Genomic DNA, 22,133 nt, shown 5'->3' with positions numbered 1-22,133 from the left:
ACTAATAGCCTGTTCAACGGCTTTGTGAAGGTGTAGAAACAGAGATAGTAGCATGTTTTTTAGTGTAGGAAAATACAGTGTAAAGGCAGAATTAAAATATTTGAGAACAGTTCAATTCACAAATGGGAAATAATAAAATATCTATATTGAGGAAGTATCAAGATCAAAAAGGCAAGTAATTTCTGCAACATTTACAATTATACACTGAGAATACACCTCAATTTATTCAATAATAAACTGTGCTCGCCTTTCTCTTTTGAGGTGTAACTGTATTATATAAATCTGTTGACTGTCAGATCGGCTGTCAATCAAACTTCGGCGAAACTCTAAAATTAAACATTACAAATATTACAAATTACAAATATTATTTATGTTAGTTAAATAAGCCCAAATGTTTACAAGTACGTTATTTTATGTAGGTCAAGAGACTCCTAGTGCTGAATATACATACATGCTAGAACAACTTTTTATGATTTCTTCATAAGTATCTGTGGATATGTTGACAAGAAACAATGGCAAACAAAAATTTTAACATGATCATTTGTGTAAATTCATATTTACTATTTGGAATAAAAAGCTATAAATAAGCAAGGTAAAATCACTTATTGCTAATAAAATACAACTGATGATCAGTGGGGAAAAATAATAAAGAATGAATAAGTGTGTGAAATGTGCTGGAAACCACCTTGCTGCAGACGTTCTGCAGACGCAGACGTCACGTTCGGCAGACGCAGACGTCACGTTCGGCACACGAACGAGTGATGTGGCAGACGCAGACGAGACGTTCGGCAGACGCAGACGTCACGTTCGGCAGACGCAGACATCACGTTCATTGAGACGAGTGCATGTTGCAAAGTCAAATTAAAGAACCGATCGGAACGCCATAGGTACGCACTGCTCATGCGCTGCTTACGCTCTGCTATGGAACGCCAAAAGGGTCAAATTTCGCCACTAACCAAACGCCTTTCATTCTCAAAACGCCGCTTTTTACGGCGTTTAAGATGAAAAGACGCCGCAAAGTACGGCGTTCTGTTGTAAAAACGCCGCAAATTACGGCGTTTACAAAGCAAAAGCGCCGTCATTATCGGCGTTTTTTATATCCAGCCAATGACGCCGTTTCTGACGCCACAGGCCATCCATAGTGCGCTGTAATTTGCTGCGCTTCTGTCTGACAAAGATGGCGTAAAAAGCGGCGTTTTGTATAATATTATAATCAGCCCCACCCTTTTCTTCAAAGTTCAGCCCATCTAATGAAGTAGATGGAAAGACTTATGTAGTAGATTGTCGATCTGAATGGCGATCCTCTCAAGGGTTCTGTTTATCTAACGTTGTTAGGACTGTTATCGTGTCATATTTTTATTTCTTCATTGGGTACGTGTATCCCCCTTTTTTCCTTTAATATATGTGGGTATATAGTATGAGTTTAGCCTCTGTTTACATTCATATCTGTGAAATACATTAGATTACCAAGCAAACTTAACACCTTCAGTAGGGCATTGGTCTGCGTGCATGGAGAGCTGTGTCGTTTTGCTCTTAGTGACAGGGGTTCAACTCCAAGGTCTGACCGTATTTTTATCTCCGCTTTGTTTCTTTTGTATTGGTCTGTTGGTGTATGTCTTTTAAATTTCAGAAGACTACCCGATAGCTGACAACTGATTGAGTAGCAGGCTGTAGGCTACTTATTACGGAAATGACAGCAGCAACTGTTTTAAGCCCTCGTACAGTGGCTGCCGTGGGTCCCTTTATTGCTGATTATAATGATTTAGATGGGCTTAGGTAGATGCTTCACGATATAGTCCATTTCGCTTTTTAAGATCATAAGACTCTTTTAGCAGTTCCCAGGATACACGAAAGGAGGTAGAGCCTTCCTAAACGATTGAACTATTAAAACAAGAGATGACGCCAGCCCAAGGAGGACTACAGGTGCTCTTGACCATCATACAAGACTGTAATATATTTCACATATAAATTATTTATTATCACGCTGCCATTGCCTTAAAATATACATTCATATTGCTAACAGTGAATAATATATTTTCTACTACCTTGTTCATTCTGATGTCATATAATATAACGATTATATGACGTTTTTTTTGTAACACTAAATTATAAATTTTCTGTAGAATCAGAATCAGAATTTCTGGCGTTAATTTTAAGGGACCATTGTGGAAAAAGGGGGCTAAAGATGGAAAATGTAATGGTCATTTTTTTGCCAAGACTTTATTCAGTAATTTTACGGAATTTTCCGTTAACCCTAAAACACAACACAATACAATGCCTCAGTAGAAAATACAAGGGAAAATTGTAAATATATTCTCGTATTATATATAATCGTATAATACATGCCCTATTTTTATGGACTGTAAATAATAAAGAGTTGTGAGATGCCTGTATTTCCATAATGGCTAATGCTACATATTTCATTAGGTTTTCTTTTAAATGTGTATTTTTAAAAATAATTATGTATTATGTATTGTATTTTTCTAAAATAAAATCTTGAATTGAATTGTTTAAGTCAAACTTGGACTTAGCACATTTGGAATTGTCTGTAGGCCTAATAAAAAGGTTTTTATTTTATTTATTTTTTAAATATATATATATCTTGAAGCAGCGGGATCTGTGGACGTCTCGTTCAAGCCATAAAAAAATAAAATAGTTAAAAATCTGAAGTGGATGTTTATACCATCTCTGCATTTCAGCACTCCTAGTCAAGTCGCAGCACGTTTATTTATACCACTTTATACAATACAGCATATTGCTTTAAAGCCACAAATATCATAACTTCCTAGAGACTTACTGTAATTGAGACATGCAAGATATTCATTAAAAGCAGAAAGACATATTGTTTCGGCATTAAAGGCCGCGGAAACATGTTCGTTTGATACCCACTTTAATCCAAACCCGATGTTCTTGGTTTGCTTCTTATTTATTAAATTCAGGCCATTGGTTGATTAAATATTGATTCAAATTAAGATACAAATTCTACAAAACGAAATTCACTTTAAAGTAAGTCTTTCTACAAAACAAAACTTAATGAAGTGGTCAAAATCATGTCAGACCCACTTCATGTCTCCCGTCATATTGCGCATCCTATGATGTAGCTCTTACTCATGCTGTTCGCTATTCGTAATCAACATAAATAAAATAAAATAACAATAGTCTATTATTTAAAATTAAATGTGAAACTGGCAAAGAGCGGATATTGAGCGCTCCTGGTGCTGTGCGTATACAGCAGTACAGAGATCGTTCCGAGTCTATTTTGGCTGTGCTGCACGTGGTGAATTAAAGTGACAGCTCATGGTTCGTGGTCAAAACACAGATTGACATGAAAATATAATAATCTCATCATAAATGCATTTAATTAAATAAAATGTAGTAACCTAAATGTATTTTTGGACTTGCAGGCTTGGAGGAGTTCCATTTTCGCACGCACGTGCACACACGCATGACTTGTTTTACTACATTTATGTTGTTAATAAATAACAATAAGTTTTGTTATAAGTTTTTTTTTTCACTGTAGAAATCTCAAATCGCATGATTTGCCAATGCAAGAGAGTACCAGCACCTTTCTTTTCCCACTTCAAGCACTGACAGACATGAATGTAAACAGAGGCTAAACTCATACTATATACCCACATATGATAAAGGAAAAAAGGGGGATACACGTGCCCAATGAAGACATAAAAATATGACGCAATAACAGTCCTAACAACGTTAGAAAAACAGAACCCTTAAGACGGATAGCCATTCAGATCGACAATCTACTACATAAGTCTTTCCATCTACTTCATTAGATGGGCTGAACTTTGAAGAAAAGGGTGGGGCTGATTATAATATTATACAAAACGCCACTTTTTACGCCATCTTTGTCAGACAGAAGCGCCGCAAATTACGGCGCACTATGGATGGCCTGCGGCGTCAGAAACGGCGTCATTGGCTGGATATAAAATACGCCGATAATGACGGCGCTTTTGCTTTGTAAACGCCGTAATTTGCAGCGTTTGTACCACAGAACGCCGTACTTTGCGGCGTCTTTTCGTCTTAAATGCCGTAAACACCGGCGTTTTGAGAATGAAAGGCGTTTGGTTAGTGGCGAAATTTGACCCTTTTGGCGTTCCATACTCTGCTAACGCTTGCAGTGTGAAACCGCCGTGAAGCACTCATTGATTAACATGCGCGCTGAAAAATATACGCGCTGCTCACGCGCCGCTGACGCTTGCGGTGTGAAACGGCCTGCATCACTAGTACACAGCTGTTTTAACACACAATAGATCAGATCATACCAGACCAAATATAATTTAACATTGTGCAATACACTTTTATACCTGGGCAACATATCTGTACTGCAACATATCAAAACAATAGTGTATCATGTTGATAGTTAATGTGATGAACTTCACATGTGGTTCTTCCGCTGTGTGAACTTGAGAAGAGTTGATTTTATATTCATTAATTAATAACACCAGCTGATTCAAAAGACATTGAGCAAAAATTATGGCAAAAAGTAAAGTTGGTTAAGAGAAAAGATCCTGCTGCATTTGAGACATACAGACACTTGTTCAAATGCTGTTTACACATTACAAGTGAGTCTAAAAACCTAAATTGTGCTGCTGTACTAGTTGGCATTCGTCCTCTTTTCCCATGGCTGAACCTTCACCTGTCTAAGGATGATTAGCTTTTATAGCTAACTGTGTCAGGGGTAGACAGGAACACGCGAAGATATTGATTCAGGTCTGAGAACATAAAAGATGAATTATGGTGAATTTCAGTTCAAGATACGGAATGTCTTCATCATCAACTTATATACTCGTAAAAGTCTACTAAAAGAACTTTAGCCTCCTTTTTTCCAGAACAATACTAACATGGGTCTTACACCTCCTGATATTGTTCATAAAAAACCCTCACCACATTACTTCACTCTTAGAAAAATAAAGGTTATTTATTGACATTGATAGTTCTATGAAGAATCTTTAATATCAATGGAACCTTTCTCTTGCAAAAAAAAAAAAAAAGGTTTTGTGGTCATTCACCTTCAAGCCTTATTTTATCTTTAGTATGTCAGTGTGTATGAGGTTAAGGTGATGAATAAGTACATTCAGTTAACATGAATCTGGACGGAAGCGTGTACCAGGTTAAACTGGTATCAGTACAGCCTACTTTTGTCATGTAATCATGTTGAACTTAGACTAAATGGGGTCAATCAAGAGCATAACAACGTGCAATGCATTGGAGAAATTATCAGCATGAAGTACAAGCAGAACAAATTTCTCTTAGTTCATGAAAAACTTTCAATGAAAAAAAATTACATAAAAATGATTTTACAAAACAAAACATGACTGAAAACAATGAGTGACTTTTTGCAGCATTTAAAAAGAAAATGCAAATAAAACAGTTGAGTGAAGCCAATGGGTTCGATTCCAAGGAATAGCAGAAACTGATAAAAATGAAGACCTTGAAAGCAATGCAAGTCATTTTGGATGACAGTATCTGTCAAATGCATAAATGTAAATCATATACAAGTTTTAAGTGTATACAATGGCCATAAAAAGTCTTTCGACACTTAAGCCACAATTAAACGTATTAATGTGTTTGCATTATATAACAAAATAGCACAAGTGGCATTTTAAAAAAAAGTAAAAACATGAATATAATTTTCACAAATAAAATAGGTTAAGTTTCAAAATATAAAAACATTCAAAATATAAGTATTTTTTTGAAAATACACAGCAAAATCCCCGGTGTTAAATTAACACACGCAGTGTGTATATGAGTCCACAGTGTTATAAGTAACACTGAAGCAGTGTTAAAGTTAATGAGATATTTAAGTGAATAATTGAGTGATGGTTGAGCATTATTGAAGACATCTGATATTTACAAGCAGAATCACTGAAGGAGAAAAATAATGTAAAATGGTTACTATTATAGTGATAGGTGTTTAGTTTAGTTGGACTCTTGACCCTTTACTTATTATCTTTAGATTTTGTTTGGCTGCTGTACGTGAGTTAAAACAGCCAGATGAACAAATAGAAAATGTGATCTAATGGTGCTGGTTGTGTTTAACATAATCATTGTTTGACCTGAATGACTTAACTCATTAAGAGCATAATTTCTGAGTTAAGTTTACTTTAATTAAAGCAGCACTGTATTTGTAGAGCATGCCATTTTCAGCCTTTCAATAAAGTCCAAATGATCAAATCAGCTACAAAAAAAAAAAAAACCTTCTTAAAAAGTATTTCTGGTAGGCGCATACACACTGTAAAATCTAACATTGTTCTTACTAACTATTGTTTAGTTAACTTTAATTAATTTCCGACAATGTGTTGAACTTACTTTAAAAAAAAATGCAATCTGTACTGTTTGCATGCTATGCCTTCATTACTCAGAAAACCCTATTAAACATTACTTTATGTTTAATACAGTAAAAAAAAACAGGCGGGGCAGATGGTTTTTGATGCGGGGCAATTCTTAATAGACTTTTCACTAATTTCTTCCACTTCTGCAGTCATCATTCTTCTTAGTTGCATACGCTCATTTTCCAGTCTTGTTGAATGTTATTGTCAATACAACTAAACATTTTGGGAGAACGTCAAATAAGTTGACTTCATAAATGCATGTTGATTTCCTAAAATCAACCTAAAATTCCTCACCATTACTATGATTAGTGTTCCCTTTGGTTTGGCACTTGGAACTTCATTTATATCATTCTGATTCTCTTCCAATTGATGCAGTGATGTAACATGAAATCACAGTTATTTAATTTCAAGGGAAGTGAAGTAAAAAATATTATACAGTATATACAGTATTTATACTTAAATTATGTCCATGTTCTTAATGAATGTATTTATGATGTGTAACATAATTATCATGTTAAATAATGATCTACATTTAATTTTACATTTTAATTGCAAACACTTATGGCATAAACTTTTAATTGGGTTGATATAATCCCTCTATATTTGTGACAATATCTTGCAATTTTGCTTGAGTCACACAGACTTCAACATTCAGCATGCAAACCACAACAATGGTAACATGTTTTTTTAAAATGACTTTAATTAATTAGACCATTTTAATTTTATTTGCTGTCTCTTGTCAGTATAACCCCAATAACGATAACAAATACAATTTTAATGGTTAAATAAAGCCAAAAATGGTGAAACAAAGCAATTAATTTATTCATGCTGCAGTGCACTCTGGGAGTACACTTCCTCAGATCACAGATAGAATTAAGTTGACAAAACTTAAATAGATTAAGTAAGAAGAACTTGATGTAATTAAGTTATACTTAAATTTAGGCAACGAGTTTGCACAATGTAATTAAGTAAACTGAACTAATTAGTTTTTACGGTGCAGACATCAAGAATTTGCATATAAATCTCAACAATGGTGACAAACAAATCAACTCTGAACATATGCTCATTATATATTCATGCAGCAATGCATGATGGGACCCATGAATGAGTTTTGATTGGTGGCACCCATAATGCACTGCAAAATGCTTTATAATTGTCACCATTATGAGATTCACAGGCTGATTCTTGATCTCTGTCTAAAAAAAAAACGTTTATGTATGTGAACAACTTTTAAGAAATTATTTAGGTTATATTGTAAAAGTCACAAATATTATGCTTTTCAAAGACAGTGCTGCTATAATTACTTAAAATGCTATCAAATTCAGAAAATGGGCTCTATAAGAGTTCAGTGATTCAAGTCAAATGATTGTGAAATAATGATCATTTTAAAACACACTAACACCATCAAATGACCTTTTCTCTTTGATCATCTGGCTGTTTTAATTCAGGTACCGCAGCCAAACAAAATCTAAAGTTAATGATTTAAGGGTCAAGGGCCCAACTAAAGCAAACACTGATCACCATAATGGTAACATATCATGATAATAATATAATGGGAACAATTACAGTTTTCTCCTTCAGTGATTCTGCTTGTTACCATCAGGTGTCTTCAATAATGCTCAATCATCACACAAATAATCAATTAATTATCTCATTAACTTTAATACTGCTTCAGTGTTACTTACAACACTCTGAGTGTGGACTCATATAAACACTGAGAGTGTTAATTTAACACTGGGGATTTTGCTGTGTATAGACAAGCTTGGACACCAGACCCGTCGCCAGAACTCAGTCTTAAGGGGGGCATATGAAATGTATGGGGGGGCACAATTATAATTAGCCTACAGTATGTATAACTTATTTAATAATCAACTCTAGTCGCTTAGCACGTAATCATCACATTGAACATTTAACCAACAGCAATATGACCAGGTAGCCTAGCCTACACCACATTACACAGAAGCAATGTTATGGATATCCATAAAACACTTGACTACACAACATATTAGATGTAACACTAGAAGCATCTCTAAAACATTGCATTTTAAAGGGATACTCCACCAGTTTTTCTTATTAAACTATGTTATTCCCTTAACTAAGACGAGTTGATACATACCTCTCTCGTCTCAGTGCGTGCACTATATCGCTCTGTATTGCCGCAAAACTATGTTAGCACTTAGCTTAGCCCATGCATTAAATATGGGCCAAGCAGAGAAGCGACCAAACACTTCCACGTTTTCCCTATGTAAACACAGTTACTCGAGTAGTGTAACTTGACCTGGGCTGGTGACACAAAATAAACCGTTGCGCTTTTCTAAGCGTTTAAAATTGGTGACTATATTGTATGGCGGAATACCATAACAAGTGCTTTTGAGCACTTCGACTTGGCGCAATAATATCTTCACTCGTGAAAAGTCCTCTTACCGGCTCCCGCTTCCTCTCGTTGTATTGACGGAAATGTCAGAGGGAGAGGAAGCGGGAGCCAGTAAGAGGACTTTTCACGAGTGAAGATATTATTGCGCCAAGTCGAGGTGCTCAAAAGGACTTGTTATGGTATTCCGCCATACAATATAGTCATCAATTTTAAACGCTTAGAAAAGCGCAACGGTTTATTTTGTGTCACCAGCCCAGGTCAAGTTACACTACTCGAGTAACTGTGTTTACATAGGGAAAACGTGGAAGTGTTTGGTCGCTTCTCTGCTTGGCCCATATTTAATGCATGGGCTAAGCTAAGTGCTAACATAGTTTTGCGGCAATACAGAGCGATATAGTGCACGCACTGAGACGAGAGAGGTATGTATCAACTCGTCTTAGTTAAGGGAATAACATAGTTTAATAAGAAAAACTGGTGGAGTATCCCTTTAAAGCAGTCAACAGAGGGAAATGCATCGCCATGACACACACACACACACACACACACACACAAACACACGCACGCACGCAAATACACTCGCACAGATACTTTGAGTGGAGGCAGCGCTGTCCTCTCTCCAGTCCCAGTACAGCGGGAGGAAGCGTTTCTCCGAGCAGAACCTCTGCATCAATGTATCATTCCACTCGGAAGGAACTGAAGCAAGTAAGCCGGCGAAAACTCATTTTGAAACAGCTTTCAAAAATGCGCGGTAACTGTTGAACGGCTTAGTTGTATGTCACCAGACATGGGCAGTATTTCAATTAAATGTATTTTAAATACTTATTTAATTACTTTAGTGTATTTTGTAATTTGTATTTTGCAGGTGTGGAGAAAATAAAATGTAGTTTGTAACAAAATATTTTGAGGGAGTGTATTTAGAGTATTTCAAATACTTAAATACTTAAGAAAAATCACCATAGTAAATGATTTTGCCATATTTTCGGTCTGATGTGGTGTACTTGTCTGATGTTGGCAATAGCAATGTCCAGGTTTGATGCACGAAAATCACGTGACACCCTGTAGACCGGGCTCCCTCCAAGAAGTGAATAAGTTTTTAACTCTTTAAAACGGCATTAAGGTTAAGTGTTTTGTGACAAATATACAGTCTACACACTCACATATTGCACACTGAACGACATTATAGAGAAAATAATTGTGCCTTATGAGATCAATGCACTGTGTTGTCATTCATAAAAGGACATCATAGGCCCTACTTATTATGAAACAGTTTGTCTGTCGTAACTCCACTGAAATCTCCATGCTAAGCAAGCGTTCACAATATAACATCCATCTGCAGTTTTTACACGTTTTTAAAAGTATTACATATGAGAAATATTGATTTTGTATAAAATAATCATCAATCCTATTGTTTTTCAGTAATTGCGCACACAGCGCGATTCTACTATGGAAAAGTCATACGCGGTCAGGGCAGTTAGAGTCATTCGTGTAAAACAAACCCACACATACTATGATTAATATGATTAATCATATATATTATGATTAAAATGGAATTTTGATTTTGTGACGAAAATTCTCTGTCTGATATTTTTACACAAAAATCACTGCAAAAGATGCTTTCCAACAGGTTTTTATCGTAGTTTTTGTCCAACTCCATTGACTTGTATTGGATGTTCTGTGAGGTACGGTATTACTCCGCCGCCGGAAACGGAAATGGGGTTGTTTGTATTCTTTCTGTAGTATTCCAGTCGCGGTATCGTAGGCTACGCTATCCAAACATTGGCAAAGGTGCATTATTGCCACCAACTGGGCTGGAGTTTCTATTATTCAAGCTCTCATCGGAAGAATGTTCCGGTTGTGAGGCGTTTGGAAAAATAGGTCCACAGTTTTACAACGAATGGTAAAACACCTGTTGGAAAGCATCTTTTGTAGCGATTTTTGTGTGAGCATATCAGTGAACACCCCAGACCACTCTGTGAGTTTCATGTCTTTGTAGACTAAAGTTTAATACGTTTTATGAATGATTCTTCCAGTGCCCCTATGAAACCATTGTGGAGGTGGGGGGGGGGGGTGCTAACACAGAAACCGAAAATTCTCGGGACAGCAGCATTTGTCCAAATTTCAATCTTAACCGTTCTATTTCATCAGAAACAATCTTAAAACAGGGTTATAAGTGTAAAATACCGAACTTGTCCTTTAAGGCACGAGTAGAGTAACGGTGATAATATGGCTACGTAGCCTACATCAAACACGTTTTGCTATTAAGGGCAGCCTACCACGCCATTGATGTGAACTTAGCTATACATGCCATTTACGTCAGAGGGAACTATTTCAGGCCGTGTAGAGATTTAGTGAAATGCCCATACTTTTTTATTTTGCTACTTCGCCATTTTGAATTTACACATTTCACATATTTGTGTTATTGATACTATTTGTGTTATTGACCTTTCAGTAATAAAAAAAGACTTAAGATTATTGTGGGAGTATTTTTGTATTTTCAAAATACTAATTACTTGTATTTTATTTAAATAAATTTTTCACATCAGTATTTTGTTTTGTTTATTTGTTACATTTAATGAGCAAGTATTTGTATTTTGTAACAAAATAGTTTTTGATGTATTTGTGCCCACCTATGCATGTCACGTACGTAGCCTAACGTTCTTTTGTAAGGCCATGATAGGCTGTTGCAGTGTAGATTCTCATCAATCAAACTAAATCACACCATTGTTTCTTTATATTTGTAATATTTTAATGATAAAGAATGCAACATTAATGCAACACAAAATTAACAACTATGATAATATTAAAATTAAATTAAAATTAAATTATCTGTGCCTCAAGTGGGGGGGGCACAAGCATTTTTTGGGGCGGGCCCGGCCCCCTATGGCCCGCCCATAGCGACGGGTCTGTTGGACACTTTCACTTTCTGAAGAGTTTTCATACATCCATGAAAAGAGACCAAATAGTAATATATATATATATATATATATATATATATAAGTGGCTCAGAAAAGTGAAGTTTGTTCTGTGAAAAGCTTTAGCATAATTTTAACGCAGATGACACGTGATTTGATATTTTTTTATCAATTTGTATGTAACTCATATGTAATATAATAAGTTTAAAGAAACCTTTAAATATATTGTCAGGAGACTGGGCAGCAAGGTTGCCAAGTCTGCAGTTTTAAACCATTGTAACAGGATAATTTTATTCCTCCATAATCTAATGCTTGGATTGGAATATATCAATGATAATCAATGATAATTCTATCGATGATAAAACTGTGCTAGATGTTTTTTAAAGGAGGGCCACTGGTATGGAAGCTTTGATGTGCTTTTCAACTTGCAAAAAAGTGACTGTAAAATATGTATTTTAGGTATGGAAATTGCTTTTTTTGAGTATTGGTTTTTTTTTGGTTATGGTCATTGGGCTACATTTTGGCAATGTTTGATTGGCCATTGGGCTAGTTTTGTTAAGCAGACCTGCCAAACCTGCTGGGCTGCTCTTACTGTGACCGTTAGTGAAATCATGGAACAGTGGACTTATTTCTTGATCTCCAAATTCGTCTGCATAATAAACAAGTGTTTGTTTTGTAGCCGGCTAGCACAACCACTTTCTTTGGACCAAAGTAGACTGTGAAAACTGAGCTGAACTGCTTTGCCATCTGATGAAGATTGAAAGTGATCCTACAGGCATTTAAATGAGAAAGAATAAATAAAAAATCCAACTTTCCAAAACGCTTTTTTCCATACAATAGAAGTCAATAGCGTCCACTGTTTTGGGGTTCTTGAAAATGTTATTTTGTGTTCCACAAATAAAAAATAAAAAAAACCTCTATGGGTTTGAAGCAACATGAGGGTAAGTAAATTCTGAATTATTATTTATAGGTAAATGATCATATTATCACAGTGAAAAAACTGAATTGTTCTCCGTAAAAACTCATTAGGCCAGTTTGTCAACACTTTGAGGCTCTCTACTCATGAACCAATAGAAACGGTTGGCCAATAGGACTGATCCCATTAATACCAGGCTTGTGCACAGTTCAGAATTGAATTGAGAATGACTCCTGAATTCCAATTCAATTCTTGAATTTGAATTGAATTTGAATTGATGTCAAAAACAGGATCTAGAATTACAATTCGAATTTGAATTAAAGGAAGCAGAATTGCAATTCAAAACAAATTCTAAGAAATTCATATAGATATTTTAAGTGAAGTGTTTAACAATGAAGCTTTACAGTATATGTCAGATATGATTGCATTACATATTCTATAAATTATATTAGTCTGAACTACTTGTACAGATTACATTAACAGGAAATATTTTCCCCCAGCAATGAATGTTAAAAGCTCTAGTCACAGAACAGTTTGATTTATTGTAATTGTAATTTTGTGGAACATGATAACATGACTCCATTTCGAAGAATTACTTTAGTAAATCTTTAGATAAAAAAAACAATTTGAGGTGGACATTTGATTATATATATATATATGTATATATATATATATATATATATATATATATATATATATATATATATATGTATATGTATATGTATATATGTATGTATATAATTATATATATATTAGAAAAAAATTTATGCAGGATTCCCACTGAAGAAAATGATGTCCAAAAGATGTCTTTTCAGCATCTTTGTCACAAAAGTCGTACGCTGAAAAGACGTCCACTGAGGAGCCAGAATGAAATTTTTTATGACGTCTTTTTTTGACGTGTTCTGCACGTCCGATATAGACGTTCATGGACCCTCTTCATACAAGGTTAAAAACGAGTTCAAATGTGGCCATTGTGAATATATTTTTAACATCATTTATGGTCTCATTTATATATAATTTATAAGTTACCTACTAACCTGTTTTGCCAACATTTCATCTCTTTTTAACAAACTCTATCAGACAGTTATGATGAAGTGATAATAAGACGAAGGAGTCGCATGATTTCACTGCTGCTGAAACCTCCAGTTGTAAATAATGAAGTCAATTGCAGTGACGTCTGGTGAAAATATCCTAGGTGGGGCTGTGCCATATTCAGTCGGTTTTAATAGTCTGGTGGTAACCATGGGAGCCAGGTCTTTTAGCATTGTGACTCCCGGGTTGTGGAATTTTCTTCCTCCAGAGATCCGTCAAGCAACCACCCTTCTCTCCTTCAAAAACCTCTTATAAACACATTTTTTCTCTGAATATTAGTCTTCAGCTCACAGTCTTTAAATTCTACCTTGTTATGGATATGTTATTTGTTTGAATCCCTCTTTGTTTGTAACTTTAACCTAACATTGTAAGTGACCTCTGTATATTACTTTCTGCCCATGGTCTGTTTATTGTGCTTTAATGTTGATGTTTATTCTATTCCTCAACCTATCTTTGCAAAGCGATCTTGGGTGTTGGAAAGTTGCTATATAAATAAAAATGAATATTATAATTAATAACCACCCAAACAAAATTTAACACAAACTGCAGGATACCAGTGCTCTGTGAAAAAGTTTTTCACAGTAATTATTTAATGCCAACCGACAAAGGTCACTGCGACCACTCATCAAAATACAGACTGCCAGGTACCCTCAGGTATACTGGACAAATATTATGCTTCTTATAATTATTATAGCTGCTGAAACCTCCACTTGTAAATAATGAAGTCAAGTGAACATCCTTCTTAGATAGTTAACCTCAGCAGTGCTCCACATCAAGCGTTGGTCTGGACCATATCAGATGGTGGGTGACTGTTTCGTCATGACACTTTACATGATCAGTTCAGCTTCAGAGTGGTGCAATTTAGCAACCACTTCAGGAGACAATCCCTGCTCCTGATCCAAATCTGTCAGCAGGTCGGCCTTACACGCCTGCAAAACTGCCATTGTGTGCAGGGCACCACCAGCCTGTCCTGCTACCGCATAAACCTTGCCAATTATCTGAGAGGTGGTCTTAAATGGCTTAGACGGCAAGATCAAAACCTTCAAATAGGATGCCTCACTCTGTGAAAGTTAGCTAGCCAGCTGCTTTACATTTTTACAAATCCTCATTCGCACAAACCCTCAACATTCACGTAATTTGAATGTGGGAAAGGAAAGATGAATATGGAAGAATATGGCTTCTTCCGGGATCTCTCCACCTCGGTGTGAAATTAATGGCAGCAATGGCTTGTCAAGTCTACCGTGAGCGACTTCCTGTTTCTCACGTGACCAGGTTAAGATAAGCACGGCTAAGATAAGCATTCACTGTGAACTTGTGCATCTAGCCCCCTCAAGGGCTGAATGTGCCTGCTCCACTTCCAAGCAGACAAACCAAAGATCTTGGGTGTCCTCCGGTGTCATAAATCGAGGACACAGAGGCACGCACTTTCTAAAACCCATGCAGCTCGACATGATTCGTCTTCTCAACATGAACTACAAACAAACTGCTCCTGTAAACAAAACAAAAACTGATGACGTGTAACTTGGGCGCCTCTTTATACAAATGTCATTTCATGAACTGCTGTCTGCCAAGGAATATTGCCTTTTGTTTACATGTGTGTCCACTTCGGAAAGGAACCATTTTTCTGCATAGATGAGAATATAAGTGAGAAGTAAAACTATTCAACCATTGTATTATATAAATATGTTTATCTTATATATGTTTATGAAAATATGTTTATCTCACTCGCATGTTTTATTATTTAAAATGTAATCTTATCTTACATAGTTATCTTACACAGTGCCTCTCAAGTAATCTTGTTTAAACAAGCTACTTTTTGTGTGAAACATGAACATACATTTGTAATTATGTTTTACTACAAAAAAAAAAAATTAAAACAATATGCACCTGCTGCTCAAGAACTTTTATGCAATAAAAAAGTATTATCAGGTTTTTGGAGTTAGTCACATGCTTACATTTTCTGAATTTACTCAGAACAATTAAAATCATGCCAGTTGTTATTTAAACTGAGGTAAAATGTATTCTTTCTGTTTGTCCAGTATCAGGAGCGTCTGATCGCACACAGCTTGTGTGGGGACGGATTCAACGTGATTCCGACTATTCCTTTGAGATCCAGATCATCTCCAGACACTCCAGGTGGAGTTGTGAAGCGGTAGCTCTGAAGGAGGGAAGTGAAGAACAGGAAGAGCTCCATCCTGGCCAAACTCTCTCCCAAACAAACCCTTCGGCCTGAGACAGAGAGAGAGAGGGGGGGGGGGGGGAGGTGAGAGAGAGAGAGGGGGGGGGGATGAGAGAGAGAGAGGGGGGGGAGATGAGAGAGAGAGAGAGAGAGAGAGAGAGAGAGAGAGAGAGAGAGAGAGAGATAGAAGAGATAGAAGAGACAGGAGATAGAAGAGAGAGAGTGAGATAGAGAGATAGAGAGAGAGAGAGAGAGAGAGAGAGAGAGAGAGAGAGAGAGAGAGAGAGAGAGAGAGAGAGAGAGAGAGAGAGAGAGAGAGAGAGAGAGAGACAAACTGTTTTTAATTTCAAATTAAATGTTTATTTCTTCAAAATACTGGGTGTTTAGAGTTGCGTATACCTGCAGAAAAGGGCATGAAAGCATCTCTCTTGACAAACTGGCCCTTCTCATCTAAGAAGTGTTCTGGGTAAAAGCTGTTCGGTTTCTCCCATTCGCTTGCATCCTTCAAAACAGACGTCAGCAGAGGAACTACAGTGGTACCCTAAAAAATGGAAGAAAAGACTGTTCAAAATGCACATGGTCTCGTTTCTAGGCCTACATATTTATTCTTCTGCCTGACCTTCTTGATGAAGTATCCATTGAAGTGAACATCACAGCTGGTCTTATGAGGGAGATTCAGGGGCACAATATTAGCCAGTCTCTGGGTTTCATGAATCACTGCATCTGTATGCGGTAATTTCTTTCTATCTTCCACCGTTGGCTGACGTCCACCGATCACTCTGTCAATCTCCTCATGAACTCGATCTGCACACAAATGCAATGTATGTTTGTTCCTTTGGACACCATTGAACTCATTAAGGAAAAACTCTTGGCATTATTGTCTTTTTTTACCCTGTACATGAGGGTATTTGGCCATGAGCATCAAACCCCAGCGCAGAGTCGTTCCTGTCGTGTCAGTACCAGCAGCAAATAGATTTGTCACAGTCATCATTAGATTCTCATCGTGAAAGTATGAGTCTTTCTTACAGGACTGCTGACAAGCAAAAATACATTCAAATGTTCAACTAAACTTGTAATAATTAGGCAAATGAAACATTCAAATTCATGTAGTTTTAGAATCAAAAGGACATGCAAACTTTGGAGGAAAAAAAACAGAAAAGTGTTTTTTTTTCTTCATTTCTGAACTTACTATTGGCATATGATGCAACAAGGACTGAAAAAAATCAAGAGATTTTACTAATTGGACTACCAATCTCTGTGTAAAAATAAAATAATTATGCTGCCATGTTTCTAAAACTGAAAAATCTCAGGTGAAAATTGTCATTTTGACCACCTATATATAAATACACCTCAGTAAATATTCATATATATATATATATATAAATATTCATATGTATACGTCACAGCCAGTTGAGGCAGAGATATTTATTTAGAAACTCGAAAATAACAATGATACTCAGGATACTCCGGTTTCAAAAAATACAAAAAGAACAACCAACTGTTATTGATGAAGATAGAACAAAGACTAACAGAAAACAGGCTCAATATATACAGGTCCTTCTCAAAAAATTAGCATATTGTGATAAAGTTCATTATTTTCCATAATGTAATGATAAAAATTAAACTTTCATATATTTTAGATTCATTGCACACCAACTGAAATATTTCAGGTCTTTTATTGTTTTAATACTGATGATTTTGGCATACAGCTCATGAAAACCCAAAATTCCTATCTCAAAAAGTTAGCATATCATGAAAAGGTTCTCTAAACGAGCTATTAACCTAATCATCTGAATCAACTAATTAACTCTAAACACCTGCAAAAGATTCCTGAGGCTTTTAAAAACTCCCAGCCTGTTTCATTACTCAAAACCGCAATCATGGGTAAGACTGTCGACCTGACTGCTGTCCAGAAGGCCATCACTGACACCCTCAAGCAAGAGGGTAAGACACAGAAAGAAATTGCGGCGTGGCATGGAGGCAATCAGCCTGTGGCACTGCTGAGGTGTTGTGGAGGCCCAGGATGCTTTGATAGCGGCCTTAAGCTCATCCAGAGTGTTGGGTCTTGCGTCTCTCAACTTTCTCTTCACAATATCCCACAGATTCTCAATGGGCTTCAGGTCAGGAGAGTTGGCAGGCCAATTGAGCACAGTAATACCATGGTCAGTAAACGATTTACCAGTGGTTTTGGCACTGTGAGCAGGTGCCAGGTCGTGCTGAAAAATGAAATCTTCATCTCCATAAAGCTTTTCAGCAGATGGAAGCATGAAGTGCTCCAAAATCTCCTGATAGCTAGCTGCATTGACCCTGCCCTTGATAAAACACAGTGGACCAACACCAGCAGCTGACATGGCACCCCAGACCATCACTGACTGTGGGTACTCCAGTGCTGCTTCTCTGTAGCCCAGGTCAGGCACTTCTGCCGCTGTTTCTGGTTCAAAAGTGGCTTGACCTGGGGAATGCGGCACCTGCAGCCCATTTCCTGCACACGCCTGTGCACGGTGGCTCTGGATGTTTCTACTCCAGACTCAGTCCACTGCTTCCGCAGGTCCCCCAAGGTCTGGAATCGGTCCTTCTCCACAATCTTCCTCAGGGTCCGGTCACCTCTTCTCGTTGTGCAGCGTTTTTTGCCACACTTTTTCCTTCCCACACACTTCCCACTGAGGTGCCTTGATACAGCACTCTGGGAACAGCCTATTTGTTCAGAAATGTCTTTCTGTGTCTTACCCTCTTGCTTGAGGGTGTCAATGATGGCCTTCTGGACCATACCCATGATTGCAGTTTTGAGTAATGAAACAGGCTGGGAGTTTTTAAAAGCCTCAGGAATCTTTTGCAGGTGTTTAGAGTTAATTAGTTGATTCAGATGATTAGGTTAATAGCTCGTTTAGAGACCCTTTTCATGATATGCTAATTTTTTGAGATAGGAATTTTGGGTTTTCATGAGCTGTATGCCAAAATCATCAGTATTAAAACAATAAAAGACCTGAAATATTTCAGTTGGTGTGCAATGAATCTAAAATATATGAAAGTTTAATTTTTATCATTACATTATGGAAAATAATGAACTTTATCACAATATGCTAATTTTTTGAGAAGGACCTGTATACTAACCAAAACCAAGGCATGAAACGAGAAACAGGTGCAGTGCATTAATCAAACAATGAATGACCATGGTAACAAAAGCTAACAAAGGAAGCAGAAGAGGAAACAGTGCAAAACCAATCAGAATACCTAAACTTAAACTCAGTCAAAATGTAATAGTAATATTTTACAATAAGGTCCCATTAGTTAACGTTAGTTAGTAGGCATTGACATGAACTAACAATAAGCAATACATTTTTTAGAGTAATTGTTCTTTTTTTAATGTTAGATTTAAAAATACAACTGTTTTTTTTAGTTCATGGTAACCTGTGTATCACTAAATAATATTAACAGAAACTTTTCCTTTGAATGTGTTAATAAATTAGTTAGTTTACAAATGGAACTTTATTGTAAATTGTCGCCAAAAATATATTTAGTTTTAATATCTTTCAAGCATATATATTTTTTTTATATAGTCAAGTAATCTGATGATTACTTCTTAGTTCCTGCTGTATTTCTATGGAACAAGGTGATTTCAGTACCTCATCGCTATGTTTGCGGAAGAGAAAGGAGTCGACAAACCCTCTGTGGTCGTGTGGATTCAGAGTCTCCAGCAGTCCAGTGATCAACTTCGTAATTTCTGCTCTATTTTTAAACAAATTTCTTTCAATAATCCTTTTGCTGTTGAGGAATGGACCCAACCACGGAAATATATTATAAAGCTGCAAGTACACACAAAGAAAAAAATGCATGTATAAATGATTTTGTTTTTAAATGAAGTCACCAAAAACATACAGTAAAACACACTTCCATACCATCATAGAAGCCGATCCACTAACTCGAATATTTTCATTTGCCCTGTTGACCATTTCTGTGAATTGAGGGTCTGTGTATTCAAATCTGCTGCCGTACACAATAGATGAGATGATGTTTGACACAGCGTAGTTCACAGGCTGTGTTGTGTCGAAGGGGTTCCCTGTGAAGAGAAAACAAATGTCTATCAAAGATCCTTTAAACTAAGAGCATGACTGCAGGTGTCCATAAATGTGTTTCAGCTTTTACCTTCAAACTTATCAAACTCTCCTTTCAGATACTGAATTTCCTCTATGATTTTCTCTTCACTTCCTCTCTTGCCCATCCCGAAGTCCCGCAGGTTGCTGAGAGCGAAGCGTCGCATCTCTCTCCAGTTCTCTCCATTGGAAAAAATGATTCCTGATCAACACAGACAAAACCAACTGACTGTGAGTCTAAGCAACAACACAAGCAGAAAATGATTACTAACTGAGTTAGAAATAGAATAGAAACCTTTGACCTTTTGCACTTATACAGTGTCAGCTTGCTTATACACGCTTTATGTCAGGTTAATAAGTGACTAATCATTTTCACCACTGACTACGCAGTAAAATACAACAGTTCTAACTTTCATTTTTTTGAGAGAACATCACATAAGCTGACTTCATGAAGTGATGTTGATTTTCCTAAAATGTTTTTGTTTGAATTTACCATTATGGTGATTAGTTCCCTGCAACTTAATTTATATTATTGTCATTCTCTTCCTATTGATGCAGTGATGCAACAAGAAATCACAGTTATTTGGTTTCAAAGGAAGGGAAGTAATAAATAGGTTGCCTTTAAAGGGTGACCAAACTTATTTTTCAAGTCAAATAATGATCGTTTCATCAATGCTACATTTTCTAAATGTCATAATCATTTGTTAACAAACAAGTATTCATTACTTCAATGAGCTCATTGTGTCTGCCTTAAATTATTACATTGTTTAAATTAATAAATTATTAGCTAACTGTGATTTTATATATGTGCCTTTCTGAAATCCATAACTTAGACAGTTACCTCTGATAACAGATCACTCTAAATTGTAATGTGGACTCATGCATTTTCTGTAAAGCTGCTTTGAAACGATGTGTATTGTGAAAAGCGCTATACAAATAAATGTGTATTGAACTGAATTGAATCTTTTGAGTAAAAAAAAATAAAGAATCCTACCATGTTCTTTGTTAATTATCCTGAAACCAGGTCCAATATTTCTGTCTCCGAACTCTTCTGCATAGTTCACGAGAGCTTCTTTGACAGTTTTGTACCCAACTAAGATCACAGTTTTTCTGGGACCCAAAAACACTTGGAATATGTTTCCGTAGGTTTTGGACAGCTGGAGGAGACAGAGAAAGACATTTACTAACAAATCTTAAAATTTTAGCCCACTATTCATTTAAACGTATCAAATTCTCACCTCAAAAAAGGTGTCAAAGGGTCTGGTGAGGTCAAGGGTCAGCAGGTTCCCCAGCAGCGGCAGAGGTTTGGGTCCCGGTGGCTCTTTTCCCTGTTTCTGAGATCTGGATCCAGAGGAAAGCAAATACAAAACAAGAAGCAAGAGCAAAGCGCCCAGTAATGTACCTGTGCTGAGAAAATGCAGAAGTGACTCGAATACAGACATTTTCTCTCTAAGCTTCTGAACTGATGCACTCACAGATTTATAGCCGATATGTAAGGGAGGGACCTGTATGTGTGTGACACACTTTGCGGTAAATCATTAACCTTCTTCAGCTTGTTAAAACAAGAAGGGAACATCACTTATAACAGATTTTATGCTATCATGTCTTTATTGCTAAACACAATCTTTGCTCCAATATGTTTGCATTTACATGATTAAAACAAGCCTTGTGGTTTATATATGCACTAAATATTGTTGTATTGTCTACTTTCCCAGCAATGCAATGCACAGCAAACCAGGTTTGAACTGTGACACACACAGAGACTGCGAATTAGATCAAACTTCAAACTAGCACAATATATATTCCAACACTTAACATGCATACGTTTGACTTTAAAACACTAGTATGAGCTCTATTATTTATCTTTTATAAATTACAATCTTTACAATAACTCAAACAAAACACAAATCATCTATCAGTTACAGTTTTGAGATGAGCTGCTTTGCACTTGGGCAATGAGTGTAAACGAGTAAATGTTTGACTGAAAAATATTTGCACATACTTTAACTTGTGGGTTGTGTACGTGATCGGTGGTCGTTGTACAGCAGAAACTGAATCCGACTTGATTGCTTCACGGCACATGAGAAAAATAATAAAATCTCAATTAAATTGGAATATACTGGTGATAATGGGGGGTACTAACATCACTTAATTTTACTACACATTTTCTATTAATATTATGTTTCTCAAAATTAAACATAAATAGTATTAAAGGG

The 22,133-nt window shown here is 36.3% G+C and overlaps 1 protein-coding gene across 1 annotated transcript; it reads right to left on the bottom strand.

The window, feature by feature from the left end:
* Positions 1-15,583: 15,583 nt before the first annotated feature.
* On the bottom strand, positions 15,584-21,408 carry LOC143722359 (cytochrome P450 2K1-like). Its single transcript, XM_077213773.1, has 9 exons — positions 21,156-21,408; positions 20,912-21,074; positions 19,970-20,119; positions 19,723-19,883; positions 19,450-19,629; positions 16,718-16,859; positions 16,446-16,630; positions 16,226-16,367; positions 15,584-15,876 (listed from the first exon to the last, which is right to left on the bottom strand). The coding sequence occupies exons 1-9, from the start codon at positions 21,357-21,359 to the stop codon at positions 15,689-15,691; spliced, it is 1,515 nt and encodes a 504-aa protein (XP_077069888.1). The 5' UTR covers positions 21,360-21,408; the 3' UTR covers positions 15,584-15,688.
* Between the last annotated feature and the right edge of the window lie 725 nt (positions 21,409-22,133).

Source organism: Siphateles boraxobius, unplaced genomic scaffold (genome assembly GCF_051911475.1).
Source record: "Siphateles boraxobius isolate OS27281-9 unplaced genomic scaffold, OSU_SipBor_1 66, whole genome shotgun sequence".
Lineage (NCBI taxonomy): Eukaryota > Metazoa > Chordata > Actinopteri > Cypriniformes > Leuciscidae > Siphateles > Siphateles boraxobius.
Note: the sequence above shows the minus strand (reverse complement) of the source record. Positions and strands in the feature narration are given on the sequence as shown.

Excerpts from the sequence above, each read along its gene's own strand:
- LOC143722359 (XM_077213773.1), bottom strand. The coding sequence starts at position 21,359 with ATGTCTGTATTCGAGTCACTTCTGCATTTTCTCAGCACAGGTACATTA. Across the intron at positions 19,884-19,969 it reads AGAGTTTGATAAGTTTGAAG|GGAACCCCTTCGACACAACA; the intron begins GTAAAAGCTGAA and ends TTCTCTTCACAG. Across the intron at positions 16,860-19,449 it reads TCCGCAAACATAGCGATGAG|CAGTCCTGTAAGAAAGACTC; the intron begins GTACTGAAATCA and ends TTTGCTTGTCAG.